The sequence below is a fragment of the Salminus brasiliensis genome, chromosome 22 (assembly GCF_030463535.1).
Source record: "Salminus brasiliensis chromosome 22, fSalBra1.hap2, whole genome shotgun sequence".
Taxonomy (NCBI): Eukaryota; Metazoa; Chordata; class Actinopteri; order Characiformes; family Bryconidae; genus Salminus; species Salminus brasiliensis.
In genome coordinates, this window is record NC_132899.1 from 7,003,981 (window position 1) to 7,026,658 (window position 22,678).

General features: G+C 39.9%; 1 protein-coding gene across 1 annotated transcript in view; it reads right to left on the reverse strand.

Moving 5' to 3' along the window:
* Positions 1–22,411, reverse strand: part of aatkb (apoptosis-associated tyrosine kinase b) — a 74,260-nt gene extending 51,849 nt beyond the window's left edge. The window contains exon 1 of the mRNA XM_072666600.1: positions 21,810–22,411. Coding sequence (XP_072522701.1) covers positions 21,810–21,891 — 82 coding nt within the window. The 5' untranslated portion in view covers positions 21,892–22,411. The remainder of the gene's footprint in view (positions 1–21,809) is intronic.
* Positions 22,412–22,678: the final 267 nt, after the last annotated feature.

The following is a 22,678-nucleotide window of genomic DNA, read 5'->3' on the forward strand; positions in this document are numbered from 1 at the left end:
AGATGTGCCCGGAAAGGTCACTCACACGTTGTGCAGAGATGCAGCAGCACGGATCCCAGTAGGTCCATGTTTGTTGTTTGCTTCTGGCATGTTTCCCACTGTTCCAGGCCTTCAGTTGAAGGAACGAAGCTGTTGTCCACTGCTGTTCATCTATTGCAGCACACTGGTCTTTAACACCAGTTGCACCGCAGACCCACCGTAGATCCTATTATTCCACACCAACACTAATTTAGCTGCACATGCTCCCAACATAAATGCAAAGCGTTCAGGCTAGTTTTGGCACTCTGCAGCTCCATTTAGAGTGTGGTATTTGTCTCAAATGATTTTCTGAGCACTAAACCTAATCCTTAATAGCTTCTTAGTAGTTTGGATGTACTGTAGTTATTTGCTACTATTGTTATTTCTATCAACACCATTAACCATCATCATTACTTTTTTCATTACATTATTGCTACCATTTCTGCTATGATTATATTAGTTATATTATGTTTGATTATATTATTATTATGATTATATTATGTCTTTCATAAACATGTAGTTCATACAGCAAGTATGCTAGCTATCACATTCGCTAGAACAGCTGATGTGAATTGAAGCTGTCTGGTACAATTTATCAAAAGTATTGGGACATCTGCTCATTCATTGATTCTTCTGAAATCAAGGGTATTAAAAAAAGGTGATCCTGCTTTTGTTTGAAGAACTGTCTCAACTGTCCAGGGAAGAAGGCTTTTTACTAGATTTTGAGGGAGCATTGCTAATTGCTGAGATTTGATTGCATTTAGCGTGAAGAGCATTAGTGAGGTCAGGATGTTGGATCATAACCACCCCATCTCACCTCCATCTCCCCAACTTATCCCAAAAGTACTGGAGGGAGCCCCAGCCATCATTCCACAGAACACAGTTAGTTCCACTGCTCCACTGCTCAATGCTGGGGGGCTTTATACCCCTCCAGCCTAACTGGTATTAGGCAGCATGGTGCCAACAGCCTCATGTTTATCTGCTCCAGAGAGTCCTGTTATATTAGCATTAATTAAAAGTAGTGTCCACAAACATTTAGGCATTCAATAAGTGACATTAAATGAGGAACCCAACAGAACCAGCGCTCCAGTAAGTTCACTGTACCCTGCTTTCTTCTGCTCAGTGGTGTGTCTGCTGTGACAAAACAGAGAAATACACTTGTGTGTTTTCAGTGGCTGTTCTGTTCTTTAAAAAGAAATTGCTTTCAGGCATTTGGGGGCGGGGGGGTGTAGGGGTTGCAGTCATTTTGGACTGTGTGTGTTTGTTTGTGTGTGAGTGTGTGCGTGTGAGTGGGTATGCATCTAAGCATTTCTCATAAGAAGGCATTTAGTTTTACATTCATGAAGGAAAGAGGTCAGTGTGAGATGATAAGAAGAACTGCAGGCCTGAAGGGATCTCTATGTCTAAAACCAAACGTCTCAGCTCTGCCTTTTACCACAAAAGAAGACAAAAGCTCAATTTACACACACACACACACACACACACACACACACACACACACACACAGAGAGAGAGAATACATTTGAATCAATAAACTCTACTTTAAACCAGTCTGTTATCACGCAGTACTGGAATCAGAAACAGCCCCACTGCTCACTCTTTCCATCTCCCCGCTGAGCTTCTGCATTACTCTGGTGGTCTGATTGACTTAAGACTGCTCATGCAAAGAAAGAAGTAGAAAATCAATAGTAAAGTAGTGTGAGGGCATTCAAGTTCCTCCCTCCCTGCTACTTTTCACTCTTCCCCCACAGAGAACATGCCTACATAGTAGGCATAAGATTTTCTACAAAGTGGAGGCCATGTGTGGCATGGGCAAAAATGTACATCATAATAAAAGCTGTGAAGAATGTGAAGAACCTTCAAATTGGTAAAAAAAAAAACCTTAACATTGACTTCTTTACTCCCTTTTTAAGACCTTGTATTTACGCCCACACTTCGTCAATTGCATAACTACATTATTTTCATAATTAACATCAGTTTCAAAGGCCCTAAAATAGAGCCCTGTGGGACTCCACAAGACATGCTAAATCAAACTGTTACTAAATTATTCACAGTAGTTTCTGCATTAGAATTAATAACTGAATAATAAACCTAGGCTTCAAAGGGTTTCACCTTAAAGGTTTCTTTGCTAGTTTGGAACATGACACTGCATATAATGACTTGGGAGGAGACTGAAGAGAGGAGAAAGAACTCGAGGGAAAAGTTCGGGGGGCTTCTGCTTGTGGTAAGAGGCCAGTAACCCCTCTCTGATAAGTGGAGGCAGGAATGAGAGATGACAGTGTTAAAAAAGGTGATGGGGTGGTGGAGGGTAGAGAAGACCTGTCAAGGACACATGAAGAGATGGTATTTATAGGATGTGAGACTGAGAGGTGGGGCTTCAGGTAAATTTACCCATACAACATTGTGTTATTTCTTAACACCACTTCACACACATATTACACATATCATTTTTTGTTTGTGTGGTTGGTGTGGTGCAACAGGTAACACCACTACCTGCCAGTGAGCTACCACAGCATATGGGAGACCAGGGTTCGATTCCTGGTCTGGGTGACTGTGCTGCGCTACACCAATAAGAGTCATTGGGCAAGACTCCTAACACTACATTGGTCCATCTCTGTAATACGAGTAACCTTGTAAGTCGCTCTGGATAAGAGCATCAGCTAAATGCCATAAATGTAAATGTACATGTATTTCTTTAAAAAAATATGTCTCATGGGCTGGCAGTGGGCCAAAAGTGTTATTACAAACTTCTTTTCACAAATATAATTTGGTATAATTAGGAATATATCTTAGTATGTAATACTGAGTGTTCAGTATATCATGGTTCAGTGTATTTACAGATATAGTGGGGTCCAGTAGTGTGAAATGTTAAAAATAGGAAAATGAGAATATGTACAATACTGATAACATTATTTGTTATTAAAGTTCTGCTTTGTCCCATATTGTTCTATCTTAGTTCATGTTTTGACAAACCAGGATCTGATCTGCTCATCAGAGGCCTTTTTTTGGCCGTTTTGAAAACCAATTAGCTTGAAAGCACATAGGAACATTCAAATGCTAAGAAACACTGAAACTCAATTTCTCAAATTGGTATACTGATAGCATCATTCATAATGAATTAATTTATGAAATTAAAAATACAATGCAAAATAAAGGACTTTTCTGTAGTGGTCTCAGATCTTTGGACATTTTGATTTAGATGAGGAAAGTTGAATAGTGGTATACTATTCTGGAAGGTCAGATTGTTAGCTTATCACTTGTCTCATGTGTGTACCATATACTCATGTTTACACCCATGACTGTCAGATATGGTTACTGGAACTGGATAAATATTACAAGTCATTTTTGCCAACAGGAGCAGCTGATAAACCGAAGAGCCATGGCTTGTCATGAGGACCTGGCCAAGAGAGAGTAGCATCATCTGATGCAGCTGACCGAGGGAGGCAATGCCGCTGGCAGAATGAAAGAAAACAGAAGTTCGGGAAGTGACCAGACGCCTTTGCAATATGTCTCACTAATGCCTTCTCCCTTCACCACAAATTAGAGGTGAACTTTCTTTGAACTGTGTGGTTTTATTTGTTTGCTGACCGAAACATACTTGACTCTATTCAGCTAAATAGGTCATTAGCCTTTCAATCTACAGGTTGATTTTGTAAAGCCTTTAGTTGTTTGCTGCTGTTACTTATTGTGCTTATTTATGACCCCTTGATATTAAAGTTACAGCAAAGCTCATACATTACAGCGATATTATGTGACAATTAATATTTTTTTGCTCCTAGGCTCTTCCTACAGTTGAATTCCATTTTAAACCACTGCCATAAATAATAATAATAATTAAAAAAAAAACATGCTGTAAGCACCCCCTCATGGACAGCTGTGCACATGCATTTGTTGACAAGCTGAAAGATACAGAAGCGACATCTGAAGTGAACAACAGTACATGTCTACAGTACATAATCTATGTTAAATATAGCAGTTGACTAACATTACAATCTTGTGACCGGCTGTGTCCACAAAGTGCTTTAGCCCCCTAGCTGCATGCGTACCCAGTGATGTTGTAGTCCAAAGCCCATAGTGCAGTCCAGCACTATTCTCCCTGTTACAGTCAGTGGAGCATCAGCATGATTCTGAAGCTGCGATTTTAAGGGAAGCTGGTAGCTGGTAGCTTCAACCATCTTTGGACCAGAGAAGTTTCAACGTGTGTTTAACAGTGTTCAATAGTGTGGAAAAGAAATCAAATCATCACTGAGACAGAACCCGCTCTTCATACACATGTTTACTTAACACTTAAACATGAAGTGCTTTAAAATATACATTGATTTTTAATAGGGATGTTCCATTCTGAGCCAATGTGTTGAGATGTCCCAATGCTGGGTTTCAGACAATCTTTCTTTGTGTTTGTATAAATAATTCAGCCTCACAGTGAAGATAAGATGAGCTGCTGATTAATCTGTTTAGTAAAATCACTTTATTTTTAGTATCATTTTTTCTAGAATGAGATATTCTGGGCTGACCGATTTAGTTTAGTAGAGACTTTCCCTAAAATGACTGTTTTATAGTGTTTAATATCTTTAATATGTGCCTGACTCACTTCCCTGACCAATCAACTCCCAACTTCTCTACAACACTGCTGTAAAATTACCCCATGCTTGAACTGAACTTTTTTTTTTTGACTGCCAGAGTGAAATCACTACATTGTAAAATATATATATATATTAAAAAAATAAAAATAAATAATAAATAAATCTTAAAAAAAGGGCAAAAGACTAGCAGTAATGTCTGCCAAACAAAAACTGCAGAGATAAAATCAAATACCATAATTTTACCCTATGTTTACCATAAAATACCCAATTTTAAAAGTTTTCATTAAAATTATTTTTAAAATTAAAATTCATAGAATTTTTTAATTATTACGATTTCCCAATTTCACCTTCCTAATGTGACAGTCCTAAAAGAAACTTTTTTAAATGCACTGTAAAATAATGTCACACTGTGGACTCTAAACTGTTCTGTTCCCTTCGGAGAACGTTCCTCCTTGCTGTGAACTTTAGTTGTGCCTAGAAGACCCCAGAGGGTGACCTGTTAGAACATATCGGTAAAAACAAAGGATCAGAACCAGGTGCCAGATCAATTCTAATATACCTGACAACTCTAATTTTGAGTAATAGTGGTTTATGCTAATGAGCTGTACACACCTTTCTTTCTACATAAAAAACATATAAATAACAGTAGAAAAATGTACTGCAATAATTTCAGAAGAAAGCAAGGTGTTCCCAGGTTTTTACACATAACCTCGTATCACTAGCTCTTGATCATATTTAAGAATCAATAAATTATCCGTGACTTTTCTTTTAGATCCTCATTCATATGCATAAAGTCCAAAGATGCACATATACACATGAATAGACAGTCCTACCCACTACACACTGCCCCAGTACATGTACGATCCACTGCACACACATTACATAACCCTTCAGAGAAGGGGGAACCAATTAGTACATGCCTGCATTAGCTGGGGGCCTCCTCACGCCTTTGAGAAAGGGAACACACACATGAAAAATTAAACGCCGCATGACAGAGGCGGGAGAGCATCATGACAGTGTAGACCCAGGATTGCGAGCACTGCTGCTGCAGCAGCTTTGATATGGCTGATGAAAAGATGATTACAGGAGAGAGAAAAGGAAGGAAAAGGAAGACAGTATCGCAGCAAAGCGAGGATGGGATGAACAGGTTTACTGTAGGGCATGATTCAGTAGTGTCTTGTCTAATTTAGGAAGTTGGAGAGTTCTTTAGCAGAGTGTCTTCTTTAGCTTGTCTTTTCATGCTGATCTGGGATCAGTCTTATCTGCTCACATCCCAAGGCTGGCTTTATGTGATGTAACCTTCACGCAGTTATATGAAGGGAATATTTTATGTATATAAAAAGAAGCATCAGGGTAAAACCCTTTTAGTTTGTCACGTAAGAGCAAGGGTTTTCTCCCTTGAGGTTTCTGATGGTAGATAGTGGGACCGTTGATTTCTAAACCCCTTCCCAGACTCCTCTGCATCTACAACCTTCTTTCTGAGGGCCTCAGAGAGCTCTTTGGATATGGCCATGGTGATCATCTTCACCACTCACTTCAACTCAATCAAGAGGAAACCAGACTAAACAGCTAAGACTCCTCCAGAACCCTCTCTAACCAGGTTCTGATCATCTGCAGCTGATGTTCTGCATCTGTTTCTCATTTTACAGCAGTTTAATGTGTGTTGGAGAAAAGTGAAGACTTCCCAGTTCTCCAATCTTGGAGCTTGAGAAGTTTTAGCATTGTCAGTGTCTGACACATCCATCGATCAGCCCATAACATTAGCACCACTGACAGGTGAAGTGAAAAATAACGATTATCTTCATTTACAGTGGCATCTGTCAAGGGATCAAATTGTGATGGTGGGACGACTGGGTCAGAACACCTCCTGTTAATGTTTCCCGCACTTATTGTGACATACTCTAGGCCAAACTGCTACGGCTGCTTTGAACCGAAGCAACATAGAACCATAACTAATCCCTGGCCTATCAAAAATATCAAAGCCAAAACGCTGCATTTTCAGGAAAAGAAAAAACCTTCTTAACCTTCTTAAAAACCAAAAACTAAACTACAATGAAGATACAAGCTAAATAGGTCATTAGCCTTTCAACTTAACAGGTTGATTTTGGAAAACTTTTCGTTGTTTGCTGCTGTTAAATATCTGTGCTTATTTATGACCCCTTGGTATTAAAGTTACAGCAAAGCTCATACATTACAGCGATATTATGTGACAATTAATATTTTGCTCCTGGGCTCTTCCTACAGTTGAATTCCCTTTTAAACCACTGCTATAAATAAAAAATGCTGTAAACACCCCCTCATGGACAGCTGTACACGTGCATTTGTTGACAAGCTGCTACAGTACATAATCTATGTTAAATACAGTTAATGTTTACCACACTTATTCTGACATACTGTAGGCCAAACTGCTACGACCGCTAAGAATTAAAGCAACATAGAACCCTAACTGATCCCTGGCCCGTCAAAAATATCGAAGTCAAATGCTGCATTTTCAGGAAAAGAAAAGACCTTCTTAACCTTCTTAAAAACCAAAAACTAAACTACAATGAAGATACACGGTTTCTGTGAGACAGGAATGGTCTGTTTAAAAGTCAGTGGTCTTCAACTTTTAATGTGTTCATTAATTAGCTGATTATTTGGATCAGGTGTGTTATTGAAGGGAACGCTCCAAATACATGCATGACGGGGATGTTCCAGCACCACACTGAGGAACCACTGGTCTACAACTTCCCTAAGAAAGGAGCTTCAGGAACCCTTTGCTTTAAGATCTGCTCTGATGAACCGCAGTCCACAACAACGGTCTCCGTCAGAATCCCCTTGTCCGCTGAAGCCTGAGCCCGACTCAGCACTGTTGCCATGGTTATCAGCGAGCGCTGGGTGATTATGCATTTAGAGTCTTTGTGCTTCAGCTCCATCACACTGAGCTTGTGGTTACCAAGAAGGAGTTGCCATGGAGACATAAAGGTTTTTTTATATATATATATATCTACAACGTTAATTTCGGAACATGTTTTGCTCCGCCGAAAAGGTCAGGGTTGGCCTTGCATTTGCTGGGCCATTAGTGGCCTCTGAAAAGATGCTGGTTTGAGGCCTTAGTTTTAGACGAACATCATCACAAAACACTTAAGCATGTTTACGTGAGAGAGGAGACCACTTTACTTAACAGCTCCAGTTATGTGGAAGACGTACACTAGGTGTGTGTGTGTGCAACTGAGTGCTGGGTGCAGTTGCATAAAAAAGGGATGAGGGTGGGGGTTATACAATCACCAAGTTCCTAATTAGGAACACCTGCACACCTACTCAATCAAGCAATTATCTAATCAGCCAATCATGTAGAAGCAATACATGAAATTGTGCAGATCAACCATCAGAATGGGGAACAAAAAAGAGGACTGCTGATATCCTGGGATTTCAGCACAATCGTCTCTAGAGGTTACTCAGAAAGGTGTAATAAAGGTAACACATCCAGTAAGTGGTGATTCTGCAGATGGAAACACCTTGTTGATAAAAAAAGTTCATGTCCAACCTTGAGGCTGACGGGCTAAAACAGCAGCCCCTACAAGATCATGCCAGGTGCCACTTCTATCAGCTAAGAACAGAAAGCTGAGGCTACAGTAGGCTCAGCACAGGCTCCCAAAACAGTTGGACAGTTAAAGACTAGAAATACCTGGTCTAATAAATGTTCCAACGGGGAGGTAGGGTCAGAGTTAAGTACCAACAGTATGAATCCATGGAACCAAACTGCCAGGCTGGTGGAGATGGTGGTGAAATGGTGTGGGCAATGCTTTCTTGGCTGTTAACATCAATCAGTCAATGCTTGAATGCCGCAGCCTGTTTGAGTAATGTTGCTGACCATGTGCATTCCTTCATGAGCACAATTGACCATCTTCTAACGACTACTACCAGCACGATCAAGCACCAGGTCTCAAACACAGTCATCTCAAACTTGTTTCATGAACATGGCAATGAGTTCAGTGTTCTTCAGTGGTCCTCACAGTCACCAGATCTGAGTCCTGTAGTCACAAAACTTTGGAATGGGTTTTTGTAAGGCAGTCATGTCAACATGGTGCAGAATCCATGAAGAATGCAAACACCCAAAAGAACAAGAGTGTTTCTAACATCTTGTGAAATCCATGCCACTAAGAATTGAGGCTGTTATTAGAGCGAAGGGGGGTGGGCTATCCAGTAGTAATACAGTGATGAACATGTGTCATTTCTTTTTGCAATCTCTGACCGATGAGTTATGATTCTGTAGGAAACCTAAAATGTCCAGAAGGAAATTGAATTCAGTTAGTTCATAAAACTCAAATTTGATTTGATTATATATTTTTTTATATTTCCCCCCAATTTAAAGCTAACAAAGATTATATTGCAGGTTATTAAAATGAATACATTAAGCCTCCACTTTTTTATTTTAAAGCTTCTTTTAAAAATTTAAATTTGAAATGAACGAATGAAGTTCATATTTTATTCTTATAATCATTTATAATTTACTCCAAAATTTACACTGTTGAATCGCCACCTTCTGATCCATGCATCATAAGCCACTGCTGCCTTTCCACACCCCTATATTGTAGATCTGAGTGGCAGACTAAGGGGTGAAATATGAATTCAGCTGCACACTATAGCAAAGTATGATCACCAGGGGTGACAGAGCTGCCTGTATTTACTCTTCCTGAATTCTCCCGGTGCAGCCAATCAGGCTTTGATAAACTAGAATTACAGAAATGGATACTGTGACATCAGTGTTACCACGGATACAGTGTGATGAGCATCTGCTGTGCCATCACAATGACACTACTGCCATTTCACACCTTTTTATCCCTGCCTCTCTCATTCACACACACACACACGCACACACACACACACTCACACACACACAGAGTTGTGTTTAATTTAAGACTGCCTGCTACACTCAAAACTTACAGTTACTTTCACAGGTCCATTTGTCTTGTCTCAGTGCTGAATACCATTTCTCAGCTCCAAGCTTTACATAATCACTGATTTCAGTAGAGAAACATCTAGACTCCATATGTACATTAAATGGACAAAAGTATTGGGACACCTGCCCATCCAATTGGGTATTAAACTGAGCTTATCCTGCTTTTGTTGTCTCTACTGTCCAGATTTTAGCGCATTGCTGTGGGGATTTGATGGCAGATGCTGCACACCTCTCTTTGAGCCAAAAGGTTCATGTTTACCTGCTCCAGAGAGTCCTATTCTATTGGCAGTACGTCGGTTTTACTGTAATGTGGAGTTTTCATGGAAACTCTCTTATTGCTGAGACACAATAATGTGTTTAGGTGCCAGATTGTCTGATTTGACTGACTCACACTCTAAAAAATGAAGATGCTGCAAAAGGTTTCTTGAGTGATGCCATAGAGGAACCGCATTTGGTTCCATAAAGAACCATTAAATCGATAAAGAACCTTTACATCAAGAGAAAGGTTTTTGGGTCTTTGAAATGTTAAATTCACTCTCTTACTCTCACACATCTCCATGACAAACAGGGTTCTTTAAGGAACCAAAAGTGGTTCTTCGAGGGCATCACTCAAAGAACCAGCTGTAGCACCTTTATTTTAAGTGTTCTTGTAAGCGTGTGTTGTGTATCTAATGCTAATAGACATATTACTCTCACTCTTTCACCCCACATCGGCTCGCTAGCAGCTCAACATAGAGGCACACCATTTTACAAACGGAAAGCCAGGAGTGTTCTGATGAATCTGATAAAAGAAATATGAGAAATATGAGAAAAAAGGTTTTATTTGATTATACTAACTAATTATCCGGCGGTGCAGCAATTAAAATGTGCATGTGCCACACAGCCCCAGGGGCCCTTCACCAGGTGCCCCAGTTTCTTCTGGTAGGTGAACTGTGTATCTAATGCTAGTGGAAATACAAGGGTTTAGTCTGACTGTGTCGCTATGAATTGATTTGTTTTATTATTAATTTATTATTTGTTCAGTAATGACTCTGCCTTTGTCACTGCTATGCCAAAAATCATATAACCAAGATTTCTTACATTTTATTCTCACACTGTTGGAAAATATGAGCACTTTGAGTGAATATTTCATGACAAAAGAGACCAAGAAATGATCCAAAGCTACTTGGAATGAAATCCTAAAACACAAGCAGCATTAAAGATTTAGACTGTTGATTTTTTTCTCTTGTAAATGTACGCTTCTGGAGGCACAAGTCGCAACAGTCAATATTACAACAGTGAAGAAACACATTATATCAGAGGGTGGTTATCTCAAGGTTTCTGCATCAGCATTTCCTCCATTTGATTGTGCTGATGCCGAAACAATCCACAGTGCTGAAATGGCAGCACAGGTGCAACAAATTGAAATAACAAATCCCTACTGGATGAGCGCACACACATCCCTGGCTTCCCATTCCAGCCAAATGGCAGGCAGTAAGGACCTGAAACAGGTCGCTGATCAGAATTATGTAGTTGAACAGATTTAGCATTTTGGGCGGCCATTATGCCTCAAGCCAAACCCCCCTTGCCTTACAATCTGCTCTCACAGCATTCTGCTGTGTGTGTTTGAGTGTGTGTGTGTGTGTTTGAGTGTGTGTGTATTTGAGTGTGTGTGTGTGTGTGTGTGTGTGTGTGTGTGTGCTAGAGTGTAATTTTGCTGCATAAGTCCTTTGTTTTCTGGGTCACTATCACATTGCAGCAGCTACAACTGATTGATTGACGGAGAGGCAGACTGAAGGAGAGCTGTAATGAATACATACAAACACTATTAGGCCATTAACCCCTTGTAGCCGTAAAATACACTTTGTATGTTTTTGAAATGTAATTTATTAATATTATATTAATAATATTCCTTTTCTGTAATCTTCATGGAATATACTTCTGTGGAAATGTGTGTGTGACGTAAAAAAATGGATGCAACTGCTCTTAATGTCCATAAGTGAGTGTGCAATTGCCTATGTTTATATTAGTGTGTTATAATTGTGTTTATTTGTGAGTGTGTCAGTTGTACACTCCGCTGTTGTACAAGCCGCTGTTGTGCTGTCCACTTTAATTTGGCTGTACGGCTGTATCTGTGGAGAAGTGTGAATTGTCATGTGTTTTATGGAATTTTATGGAATGCGTGTGCATTGTGTTTTACAGATGATCAGGGTGAGTGTTGTAACTAATTGCTTTGTGTGATTATTCTGTTTGTCAGAGAGGAAAAGACTGCCCAGGGACTGCAGCTAAACATGAGCCATTTAGGCTAAATCTGGCATATTTACATGATGAAATAAATACTAAATAATCAAATATAACATCATAATTCATGTGTATTGTCCATATTTAATATTGAGGAGTTTTACTTCTCCTCTTTCAAACCACATTGTTTGCTAGCACAGAGCTCAACATTTCACAAACAGACCGCCAAGAGTGTTCTACATACAGAATCTGATAAAGATACAGAAAAATCGAATTATTTATATGAAATAATTCATTTGTGATGCAGCTATTAAACTGTGCATATGCCGCACTGCTTCAGGGTCCTCCACCATGGGCTCTGGGTTTTCTTTCACCCCCCAAAATCAAAATCAGACACGGTAGGAGAACTGGCTATGCTAAATTGCCCCTATGTGTGAAGGACTTGATGTGAGTGGGACCCTGCGATGGACTGGTGCCCTGTACTGTGGTATTCCTGCATTGCGCCAATAACTCCAGGTAGGCTCCAGACCCACATCAAGAAAAGCAGACAATGATGAGTGGGTGGACCTTACAGATAGAGGCTACAATTTGCTGTACAACTGTAGAATAATAATAAAATAATTTTTAAAATAATCATGGTGCTTTGAAGAGGTCCAGCTCTAAAATGATGACAGGTTTGTGTCTCTGCTATTCTAATGGCTCCTTTCAGCAGAACAAGACTATTTCCTTGAACAAGGCTCCTACTTTCTTTGGGGTTTCCATTATTCCCAATTTCCTTTTTCAAACCAATCTTTTCAGACTATCTCAATATTTTCATTTTCTTTTGAAATGCCTTTACAAAACCACGAAACCTGTCCCACATAATGCAGCATGGATCCTCATCCTAGTCTGTCATGTTGCAAGTTCTGGTTGGAAGAAAACAGTGGGAGAAGTGATGGGCTCTCCATCGCTTCCATCATTATGCAATGCCGGACCCACAGGCAAGCGTTGGCACTAAGACACTCCACAACTCTGCAGACCTCATGCACATTGAAAGAGGCATGTGCCAGGAGATATTTTGTAAAGCAGGGCTTCTCACTGTGTTGGGTAACCTAAGAAGAAAGAAAAGCGTACACTGTCCAAGAATAAGAATGTTCCTTACCTCGTCTTCCATTAAATAGTTTTGCCCGGCTTTAGCGCAAGTCCACAAGCTCTCAGGGAGTTTTTACTTGTCACTTTTACTCTTAGCTTGCTTATTAAGGGTCTAGACCTGGATTTCTGTAAAGCTACTTTAGTACAATGTCTGTACAAATAAAATCCATCTCTCTGAGAAAGTGAGAAATTCTGTTTCGCCAAAAACAGAAATTACTGGACAGAAACTCCTGCAAAAACTGTAAGAAGTTCACAAGTTTAGGATTAGGGTTAGGATAAAGAATAGGGGTTTGGGTTAAGATAAGAAATAGGGGTTTGGGTTAAGATAAGGAATAGGGGTTTGGGTTAAGATAAGAAATAGGGGTTTGGGTTAGGATAAGGAATAGGGGTTTGGGTTAAGATAAGGAATAGGGGTTTGGGTTAAGATAAGAAATAGGGGTTTGGGTTAAGATAAGGAATAGGGGTTTGGGTTAAGATAAGGAATAGGGGTTTGGGTTAGGATAAGGAATAGGGGTTTGGGTTAGGATAAGGAATAGGGGTTTGGGTTAAGATAAGGAATAGGGGTTTGGGTTAGGATAAGGAATAGGGGTTTGGGTTAGGATAAGGAATAGGGGTTTGGGTTAGGATAAGGAATAGGGGTTTGGGTTAAGATAAGGAATAGGGGTTTGGGTTAGGATAAGGAATAGGGATTTGGGTTAGGATAAGGAATAGAGTTTTGGGTTAGGGTAGGGGTTAGGATAAATCTTTGTTAGATTAAGGTTAGGCCTACAAGGGTCGATCTATACTTAGTTCTCCAGGATGAGGAGGATGGGTCTTGGTTCCTCCCAAGGTTGCTTCCTCCAGTTCTCAGGGGGTTATTCCTTGCCACGGCCAACTTTGGCTTGCTCAGCTGGGGTTTTATGTGTTTTTAATTTTTTAAATTATGTTCTGTTGATATTTTATTTCATTACTGGATTCCTGTAAAGCTTGCAATGTCAAAAAAGCGCTATACAAATACACTTGATTTGATTTACATAAACACTTACTGCCAAAATAAGAAGATGTTTACTACATACTGTGAATATATGTTTTTGAAAAAGAGCTGAGAACACAAAGAACCCTTAAACTGGAACCTTTTCACATGTGCTAAACATAGTTTGAATCTGGAACCTGCTAGAAGATCTTCATTAGAAGGGTGGTTGACCACTTGTCTGTAGAATTAACCTAAATAACTCTTTTTGTGACCTATTTGTTACCTTGTTTTTCTGTTATAATCTTATCTGAGCATTTAGATCTGTAGTAGAACGGCAGAAAGACACACAGTAAAGTCCCCAGTGTTAAAATAAATAAATAAAAAACATCCAGTACAGCTGGATACACATTAATTTTGTAAGGGACTGTTCTGTGTTCATATACATACTGGCAGATTGCACAGCGGTTCCCTTGAGCCTGCCTATCTGAAGGCCAAATCTCTCTCTCTAGCTGTTTTATCAGTAAATCCGACCCAATCAAAGCAAATAAGTTATGGAACCCTGTCACACTCACTTCGCTTAAACCGCAAATGATGGAAGATGTAACGTCGTGGATTCTCAGGATTCAGTCCACCACTGCCGGTTCCGTTAGGATTCCGACAGCAAAAACAACAGAAGTTCTCCAGATAAATATGCAGTAAATATTTGATTGGTGAGAGAGGTAGCTGCTGAAAGATTCATGGCAAATTATGACAGTGAGGCAGGGGAGAGCGAGCAAGTGAGCATGAGAAAGGGAGGGAGGGAGGGAGGGGAGAGAGAGAGAGAGAGAGAGAGAGAGAGAGAGAGAGAGAGAGAGAGAGAGAGAGAGAGAGAGAGAGAGAGAGAGAGGAAGTAAAAAGGCAAAGAGTTGGTGATGGCCTGTTTTTCTCCAGCTGCTCTATTCCTGCCATCCAAATCGATTGACCATCTTCTGCACACTCCTACACACTCTCTTTTACACTCCGACTCTTGCACTCTCTCTCTCTCTCTCTCTCTCTCACACACACACACACACACACACACACGCACAAAATAGCTCTCTCCTGTGGGCATGTAGGCCAGCAGCTTGTAGTGTAACAGCCTCTCTTAAAATCAAAGATGCTTCATAGAGTGAAGCTCAGGTCTCAGAGCAATATCTTTAGAGAGGAGATGAATGCATGGAAACAAGCTGAGTTAACCCATCTGCCAGTGCAGACAGCAGTCTTGTTAAATGAAATACTAGCACAAAAGAACAGATGCAGGTGAACATACATCCAGTGAAAAGGAGAAACAAGAGCTTCTCATTCTGAAGAGAGAAAGTAGTGAGATCTTGTCGGTGAGCTAGTCTGAAGCTCGGTTCCTCCAGGTTTCTCCTGGACGCCCCCCAGTCCAGCCAGCACAGCGTGGAGGATGTGTTCAAATCCATCAGCAGCAGCAGCAGCAGCAGCAGCAGCAGCTCACCTGATTTACCATCATTAAGCCCTGATTTACCACCAAACCAGGTGTTGATATGAGGAGAATCCTACTCTGAATAATACTAGATATTTGGTGTATAGAACTTTGGAGATGTTTAAATGAACACATTGGTAGAAAACCATGAATTTTTATATGTTATTTCTTTATATATATATATATATATATATACCGGGTCCCCAGCTCTGATGCAATGCTAACATACGCCCATACTGGCCAGCATCACACTGAGGTGATGTAGGGAGAGAGAGAGAGAGACATCTCTTCACCCATAGAGAGCAAGACCAATTGTGCTCTCTCAGGCTCTGGCTGCTGATGGCAGTGATGGCAATCTAGTGATAACTTTTTATTTATTTATTTGTTTGTTTACTTGTTTACTGGTGTGACAATGATGATATATCTCCTTTTATCATCTTTTGAGTTCCTTAAATTGTGTCTGAAATTCTGGAAAGGTTTTTAACGTATTTTAACATATTGCAACAAATTTAACATATTGCAAAAAAAAAAAAACATTTTTTTTCTTTTTGATGGTTTAAATTCAAAAAATAAATAAGAATGGTCAATTAAGTGCAAAAAAATAAAAAAAAATAGGTCAGATTTAGGTTTGTTTCCTATGGAAATGCATCATATACACACAGACATTTATGCAAATATTTTGTTGCATAAGATTCATATCATATGTCTTAAAATGATACTACTAGAAAGCTAAATATCTTAGAGCAGATGTACAACTGTGGTAACTAGATCATTATTACAGTATCAATGGATTACTCTCAGAAGGCTTCTATACTTCCCTCTTAAAACGTAGTAATAACACATTCAGTTTGTGTTATTTCCCAAATTAGTCGCTCTACAAAAAGCCTTAAAATGTAGTAGATCTGGTCATTTAAGGGGTTAATCCAAAGGGCTACAGGAAAAGGGCAGCAGTAAAGACTCTCTTAGCAAAATATGAAATCTGACCTCAAGAAGCTGATATGGGATATTTTCCAAGAGCCCCTCCTGCTGAACGGTGATGTCACAAGCATTACCTAGAAATACCTATGTACTAATAAAAGGAAAATATGCATCTCTCTGTCCATCTCATTAAAATACACCCACATACAGACTTATTTTAAACTCCTGTCCAGCTAAAATTAGTCTGACTGCATCTCCATTTTAAATGGGACCCATCAAAGAACTGAGCTGAGCTGGGGGTCGGTGTTAGACTGTATAAGAACTGTACTAATAGCTTTATAATACTAGTCTACTATCTGTAGAAGACTAGTTCTCAACAAGTTCCACATTTGACTCTCCTGCCAATTCTTACCTATTTTCTTGTCCTGAAAGGAGCTGATTCGCTCAATCTGAGGACCATTAAAATCAATAGTGCCCAAAACGCATCTCTGAGTCATCTTCTTAACAGAGCAGCTTTGAGTCACAGCAGTACTTCATCCTCCATACCGCTCAGGCTGAAACGTATCTCGGATAAACTGGTCGGTCATTGTTTCTAAAACAAAGGGCAAAATCCCACAGGCTCCATAACAGGATGCCGAAAGTGCCCCACTGCTCCATTCCACGGGATAGTGACCTTGGAGAGGAGCAGTGCTCAGTGGTCCAGCCAGGCATGAATAAACACAAAACAAATCAGGGTGATCCACCTGCTCATGTGATTCCTAATTGATTGATTCAATATTCATCCCTGAGCTGCTACGCCTATTGGGTTTCTCTAATGGCCAAGAGAAGCACTGTGCTTTTCTTACAGTAATAAATCATTCCTATATGACCATTTTCTTAATCTTTCTATCCTTTAAAACAAGCTGTTTTTGTTTACGTGCCTTCAAAGCATTGTTATGTGGCAATTATACCCTAAAATAACATCTACAAAATCATGCTGATGCTCCATTGACTGTAATATGGAGAATGACATCTCTGTCATTGCCACTCCCGGCAAGAATGCTGCTACTGCACTATGCATCTCTCACTTTACCTCCAGAACAGCGTGTATAACAAGTGTATAACCCGAGTCATATCTCTGTAAAATCCTGTAATATTACTCTACCACCTCAGTCCACATGCTTCCTTCACTTTCAGTGTTGGTTCTGGACCTTTCAGCTTGTCAACAAATGTGCATGTACAGCTGTCCATGAGGGGGCGCTAAAAGCATGTTTTGTATAAGTAAAAGTAAATTCACATCACATCTGTAGGGGGAGCCCAGGAGCAAAAATACCATTTCTCTTTAATCCCTTAATGCCTGAACTGTTAAATAGTTGCCATATAATTCACATTCTTTAAAACAGGAGTGCTTATTTGTCCTTCTAACCAATTATTGGTTTATAATGAAATTTAATAACACTTTACAAATATATCTTTATTTTCTATCATGCTTGTTATTCCAGGAGTACTTGGGTGTAGAGTAATGTTGAGTATTGTCGTCTTCATACTGACTTTTGTGTTTAGTAGTATCTAAGCTTAGAGCGATCTTTTAGATCCTAGACTGTACAAACTAGCTAAGGGTATTTTCTGAGTAAACAGTGATGCACTTTTGTAAGTTGCTCTGGAGAAGAGCGTCTGCTAAATGCCTTAATTAATCAAAATGGAAATGATACGTCAAGAAAGTAACGCTCTCAGACTTTTTGTAAACAAATGAAAACAATAGCTGTGTCCAAAACTGCGTCCTATTCACTTTCAGCTACATGCTAAAATACAGATCACTATATAGAGCACTTTTATAGGACAAGGTAGTTTATGATTTCAGTTATCTTGTCATGTGTGAGCGCTCACTGCTTTCCGACAGCAAATTGTGCTGCATAAACTGTGTAAACATTGAGCTTTCTTAGAGAAGCTGCACGCGAATCTATAACGGGCAATAAATTGTGGGTATTCCAGGTTTGCTAGGGGACGTTGTTTGTGCAGTTTGTATTGTAGTACACTGTGAGATTGTCATATTACAAAAAAAATACACGTTTTCAGACACCACTACATAATGGTGAAACCCCAAAGTAGTGTACTGTATAGAGAATAGGGCACAGTTTCAGACACGCTATATAGAATATTGTTTAACCCCTTATACTCTGAGGTGCCTTTACAATTTTACTCAACATAGAATGTATTTAACTGCTAGGGAGCAAAACACATCAGAACAGAATAGATCTGATCTGATTTTATATATATATATATATATATATATATGTGTGTGTGTGTGTGTGTGTGTGTGTGTGTGTGTGTGTGTATTGATTAATAATGATTCAGATAATTAATTATTTAGTGATCACACTGATGTTGCAGAGGTCTACACACCTCAAATATGCACCAAACATGATACCCTTGGCTTGAATCCCTTATGCTCTGAGGTGCCTTTAAAATTTTACTCAACATAGAATGTATTTAACTGCTAGGGAGCAAAACACATCAGAACAGGATAGATCGGATTTGAGTATAAATATATATATATATATATATATATATATATATGTGTGTGTGTGTGTGTGTGTGTGTGTGTATTGATTAATAATGATTCAGATAATTAATTATTTAGTGATCACACTGATATTGCAGAGGTCTACAAACCTCAAGTATGTATTAAACATTATACCCTTGGCTTTAATCCCTTATGTTCGCTGATTTACTGCATGCAAAGCAATACAAACACAGTCTGGGTTTTTCTTAAGTTATAACAGTATAAAAAAGTCAGAAATCAGTAGTCGTTCCAATAAGTTTAAGAGGTTAAATGGTTAAGACTGATGTATGGAAATGACCTGAGCTCGTATTATTTGAATTGGGTCTTTTCCAAACACTTATTATAGCTTTAATGTAAATGTGCTGTTAATAACCTGCTTAATAGGTGGTTATTTGTAAATAAGGTTTAATTGTGACATCTCAAAAACTACGAGTAGAAAATGGTATGTGTCCTCCATAAAACATTTGGAGTGGGGAATGAATGGTACTTTTTTGATGGTACGATATGCTGATGTCCCTAAATAATATTAGTAATAATAAGAACCCTGAGATCAAACCATGACCCAAAAATTACAAAGGAGACTGAAGGTCCTCATTCCAAACGATAAAAAAGGAACAAGGAAAATGTGCCACATGGTTTCAGGCCATGCTCTGTGCTCCTGGAAGAACCCAGCTGGGCCATGTTGCAATGACCTGCCTCTGGGTCTGTTGTCGTCAAATCCTGGGCCACATCGCAATCATCAATCAGTCCAATTTATCAGCACTGAGACAGAGCCGGTGAGACTCGCCATCAGCTTTGATCAGGTCACGACGAGAACAGCAGGAAGAGGAAGGGAGAAAGACCTTCAGCTCACCTCCACTCACATGCAACGGCGTGTTGTCATCTCCACAACAAACTACAATCACTTACTATCACTTTTAGCTTCCCCATCCAGCTCTGCGAGACACTCGCATCGATTGGTTCTTGAGCAGGAGAGCCAGAAAAAACAAATGAAAGCAGAAGTGATTGTGCTCTGTAATGGGCTGCTGTGATGGAGGAGCATGGACCGTGTCCCATTGCTTGCTTCCCTGTTGGTGGGTCTTGGAAAAAGGCCTGCAAGCTCCTCTGGTTGCCATAGGAACCACTTATGGATGCATCAAGCACACAGCTGAGCACCGGATTAGGTTGGGAAGGAATAATCGCCATTGGCAACCATGTGAAAGATGGTTCCCTGATTCAGACACACATTAAGCCTAGTCCTATTATGGGTTTCCAATGGAATGGAGGGGCATTTAGGCCTAAACCGGGCATCATGTTTAGGCCTAGAGGGGCAACCATGAAACTAGCCTATATGCTGAAGCAAACTTCCTTAGAATAATGGCTCATTAAGACTGAAGTAGAAAAAACACATATATGGATTCTCACACTTACAGTATTTCATTTAGACAAATGGTTCTATAGAGAACAGGGAATCGCATTGGCTTTTCAAAAGGTTATTTCACGAAAGAAAATGTTCTCCGTGTCAATTAAAAGAACCATATGGATGCTTAATTGGCCGTGTGCCTGGTTAATTGATTCTTCTCTGTAATGGAAATAAATTACACTTCAGGTTAACCTACTGTTACAAGTTTAGGTGCCAATAATGGATCTTCAGTTTAACACTCATATGTTATTTCCAAAATGGTTCTTCAAAAAACAACCTCTTTGTGAAAGGTTCTTCAGGTTATCATAGTGGTTCTAAAGTCTAGAAGTCCAGGATCTCCTGGACTAATGTTTTTGAACACCCTTGGTTCTTTAAGGAAACCTCATCTGAGTTTCAGCTGATTTCTTTAGAGAATCTAGTTTACTAGTAGTCAACGTCTTCAGGAAATCAAAGAACATCGGGCTTCTCCATGTTATGGATGTTTTTTTTTTTTTTTTTTTACCAATGCTGCTCTTGTAGCTCCACCATCCTGCAAAATACTTCAAGATGTTCTATATATATATATATATAATTATATATATATATATATATATATAGTTTGTTTTTTGTTTGTAAATGAAATATGTAAGTGTGAACATTTGGTAGTCATGGCCTGCTCTGAAGAATCATATTTGGCAGCTTTATGTTTAAGACCGGCAATCAATCTTTACCTATAATCAGCAAAATAACTGTATATCCAGAATTTTCTTATTCTACATCCTAAGCCAAAGAGGTTCTACCTTTGCCAACTTTTTATTTCAATTTAAACCAGGAATAACAGCTATTAAAGCTTTCAAATGGTTCTTTCAGCTGCCACGTTTACCTCCACTAAAGGACCTTTGAAGAACCTCCTTTTTCAGCACGTATGATTAGGGTTTGCTGGTGGTCTCAAAGCCACCGAGCTTCGACTCTTCATCATCTGCTAGTCATTTTAGCTTAATTAATTCTTCTTACTCACACCACCCCAGAGGCTAAAAACGAACCTGTCCAATTACAGATGGACACTAGTACCAAGCTGCTGAGCTCATCCTACAACCCCCCCACCCCCTCACCACACACACACATACACAGTCCATTGACCTGTCATCAGTGGCATCACTGGAGAATCACCCATAAATCAGAGCTATTCCCAGTAGGATATAGTCCATATTTCATTAGATTCCCAGAGACTGGTTTCATTCTGTGATACTCACTCACTCCCTCTCTCTCTCTCTCTCTCTCTCTCTCTCTCTCTCTCTCTCTCTCCCTCTCTCTCTCTCTTTGACTAATACACAGGCTAGCTAATAACTGTATGCAGTATACATCATCAAACATGCACATTATGAGTTACACACACACTTTGGCTTGTGAACACAGGCTAAATGTCTAATGCAGACTCTACTCGTAACCCTGCAGTCTATAAGGTAGGATTTTGCGCAAGCCCCTCCGCGCAATTTGCGCACAGAAACTGAACTCAAACAGGGCTTTTAACCCCCCAAACATCAGCTTTTAATAAAGAATGAGCTTTTCACATAAATATAAGTGAAAATCTACATTAGTCACATGTCGTAGTTGCTAGACTGGTCTACCCTGAATCCTAAAAAAGAGTCCAACTCACCTGAATCAAAATGTGAGCTCAGCGCAAAGCTGGGGTTGAAATACGACGCAGACATCATGATCAGCACTAGATTAGGGGGCATCTCTTGAGCCTGAAGATCCAGGTGGATTTTGCATTGAAAGAAAATCGTATCAGTGTTGCTTTCAGGAACGAACCAGCGTCGACTCGCGCAGGGTGCTATTCTAGCATGTTTTTAGGGGGTTCACAAAAAAGACAGACGACGAAGCAGATGTGGCCGGATAATCCCACCATCAGTCCGTCACGTTAACGTTTGCCAACGCCAGCCGTTGCCTTTTGCCTTCCCATATCCCCCCATTCATTCCTGTTGGCTGTGCTGCACGCAGCTGAATCGGTCCGTCCCCTTTATTCGCTGCAGCAAACGAGGTCCATGAAGCACTTCCTTCCAGGGCCAGACACATGAGCGACCCCGAGCGTGTCTGAACGCCCCAATGTCCAATGCTCGTGCTGTTTTGGGGGAAAGCCTTGGGTTTGCTGGGGGTGTTTTAGAGAGAGTCTGTGGGGAGCTGTCCGGTGCTGAAACGGAGCGCCATCTTTGCTCCACTCACTCCTCCAGAGTGATTTTTGCGCTGGAATCTGTTGGGGGAGGGGAGATGCACCACTAGATGAGCTTAACCTGGGCATGTGGCTCATATTTCTCTCTCCCCCCTCTCTCTCTCTCTCTCTCTCTCTCTCTCTCTCTTACACACACACACACACACACACACACAAGCAATGATGATTTTTCTTTTAATGATCACATAGCACTTATTTTAGGCTGAACTAATGAACACCTCCCAGAGGATGTGATTAAAGGTTCCTGTAGTCCTTAATGATCACCGATATTTGCTTCTCATTTGTGCACATTGTGT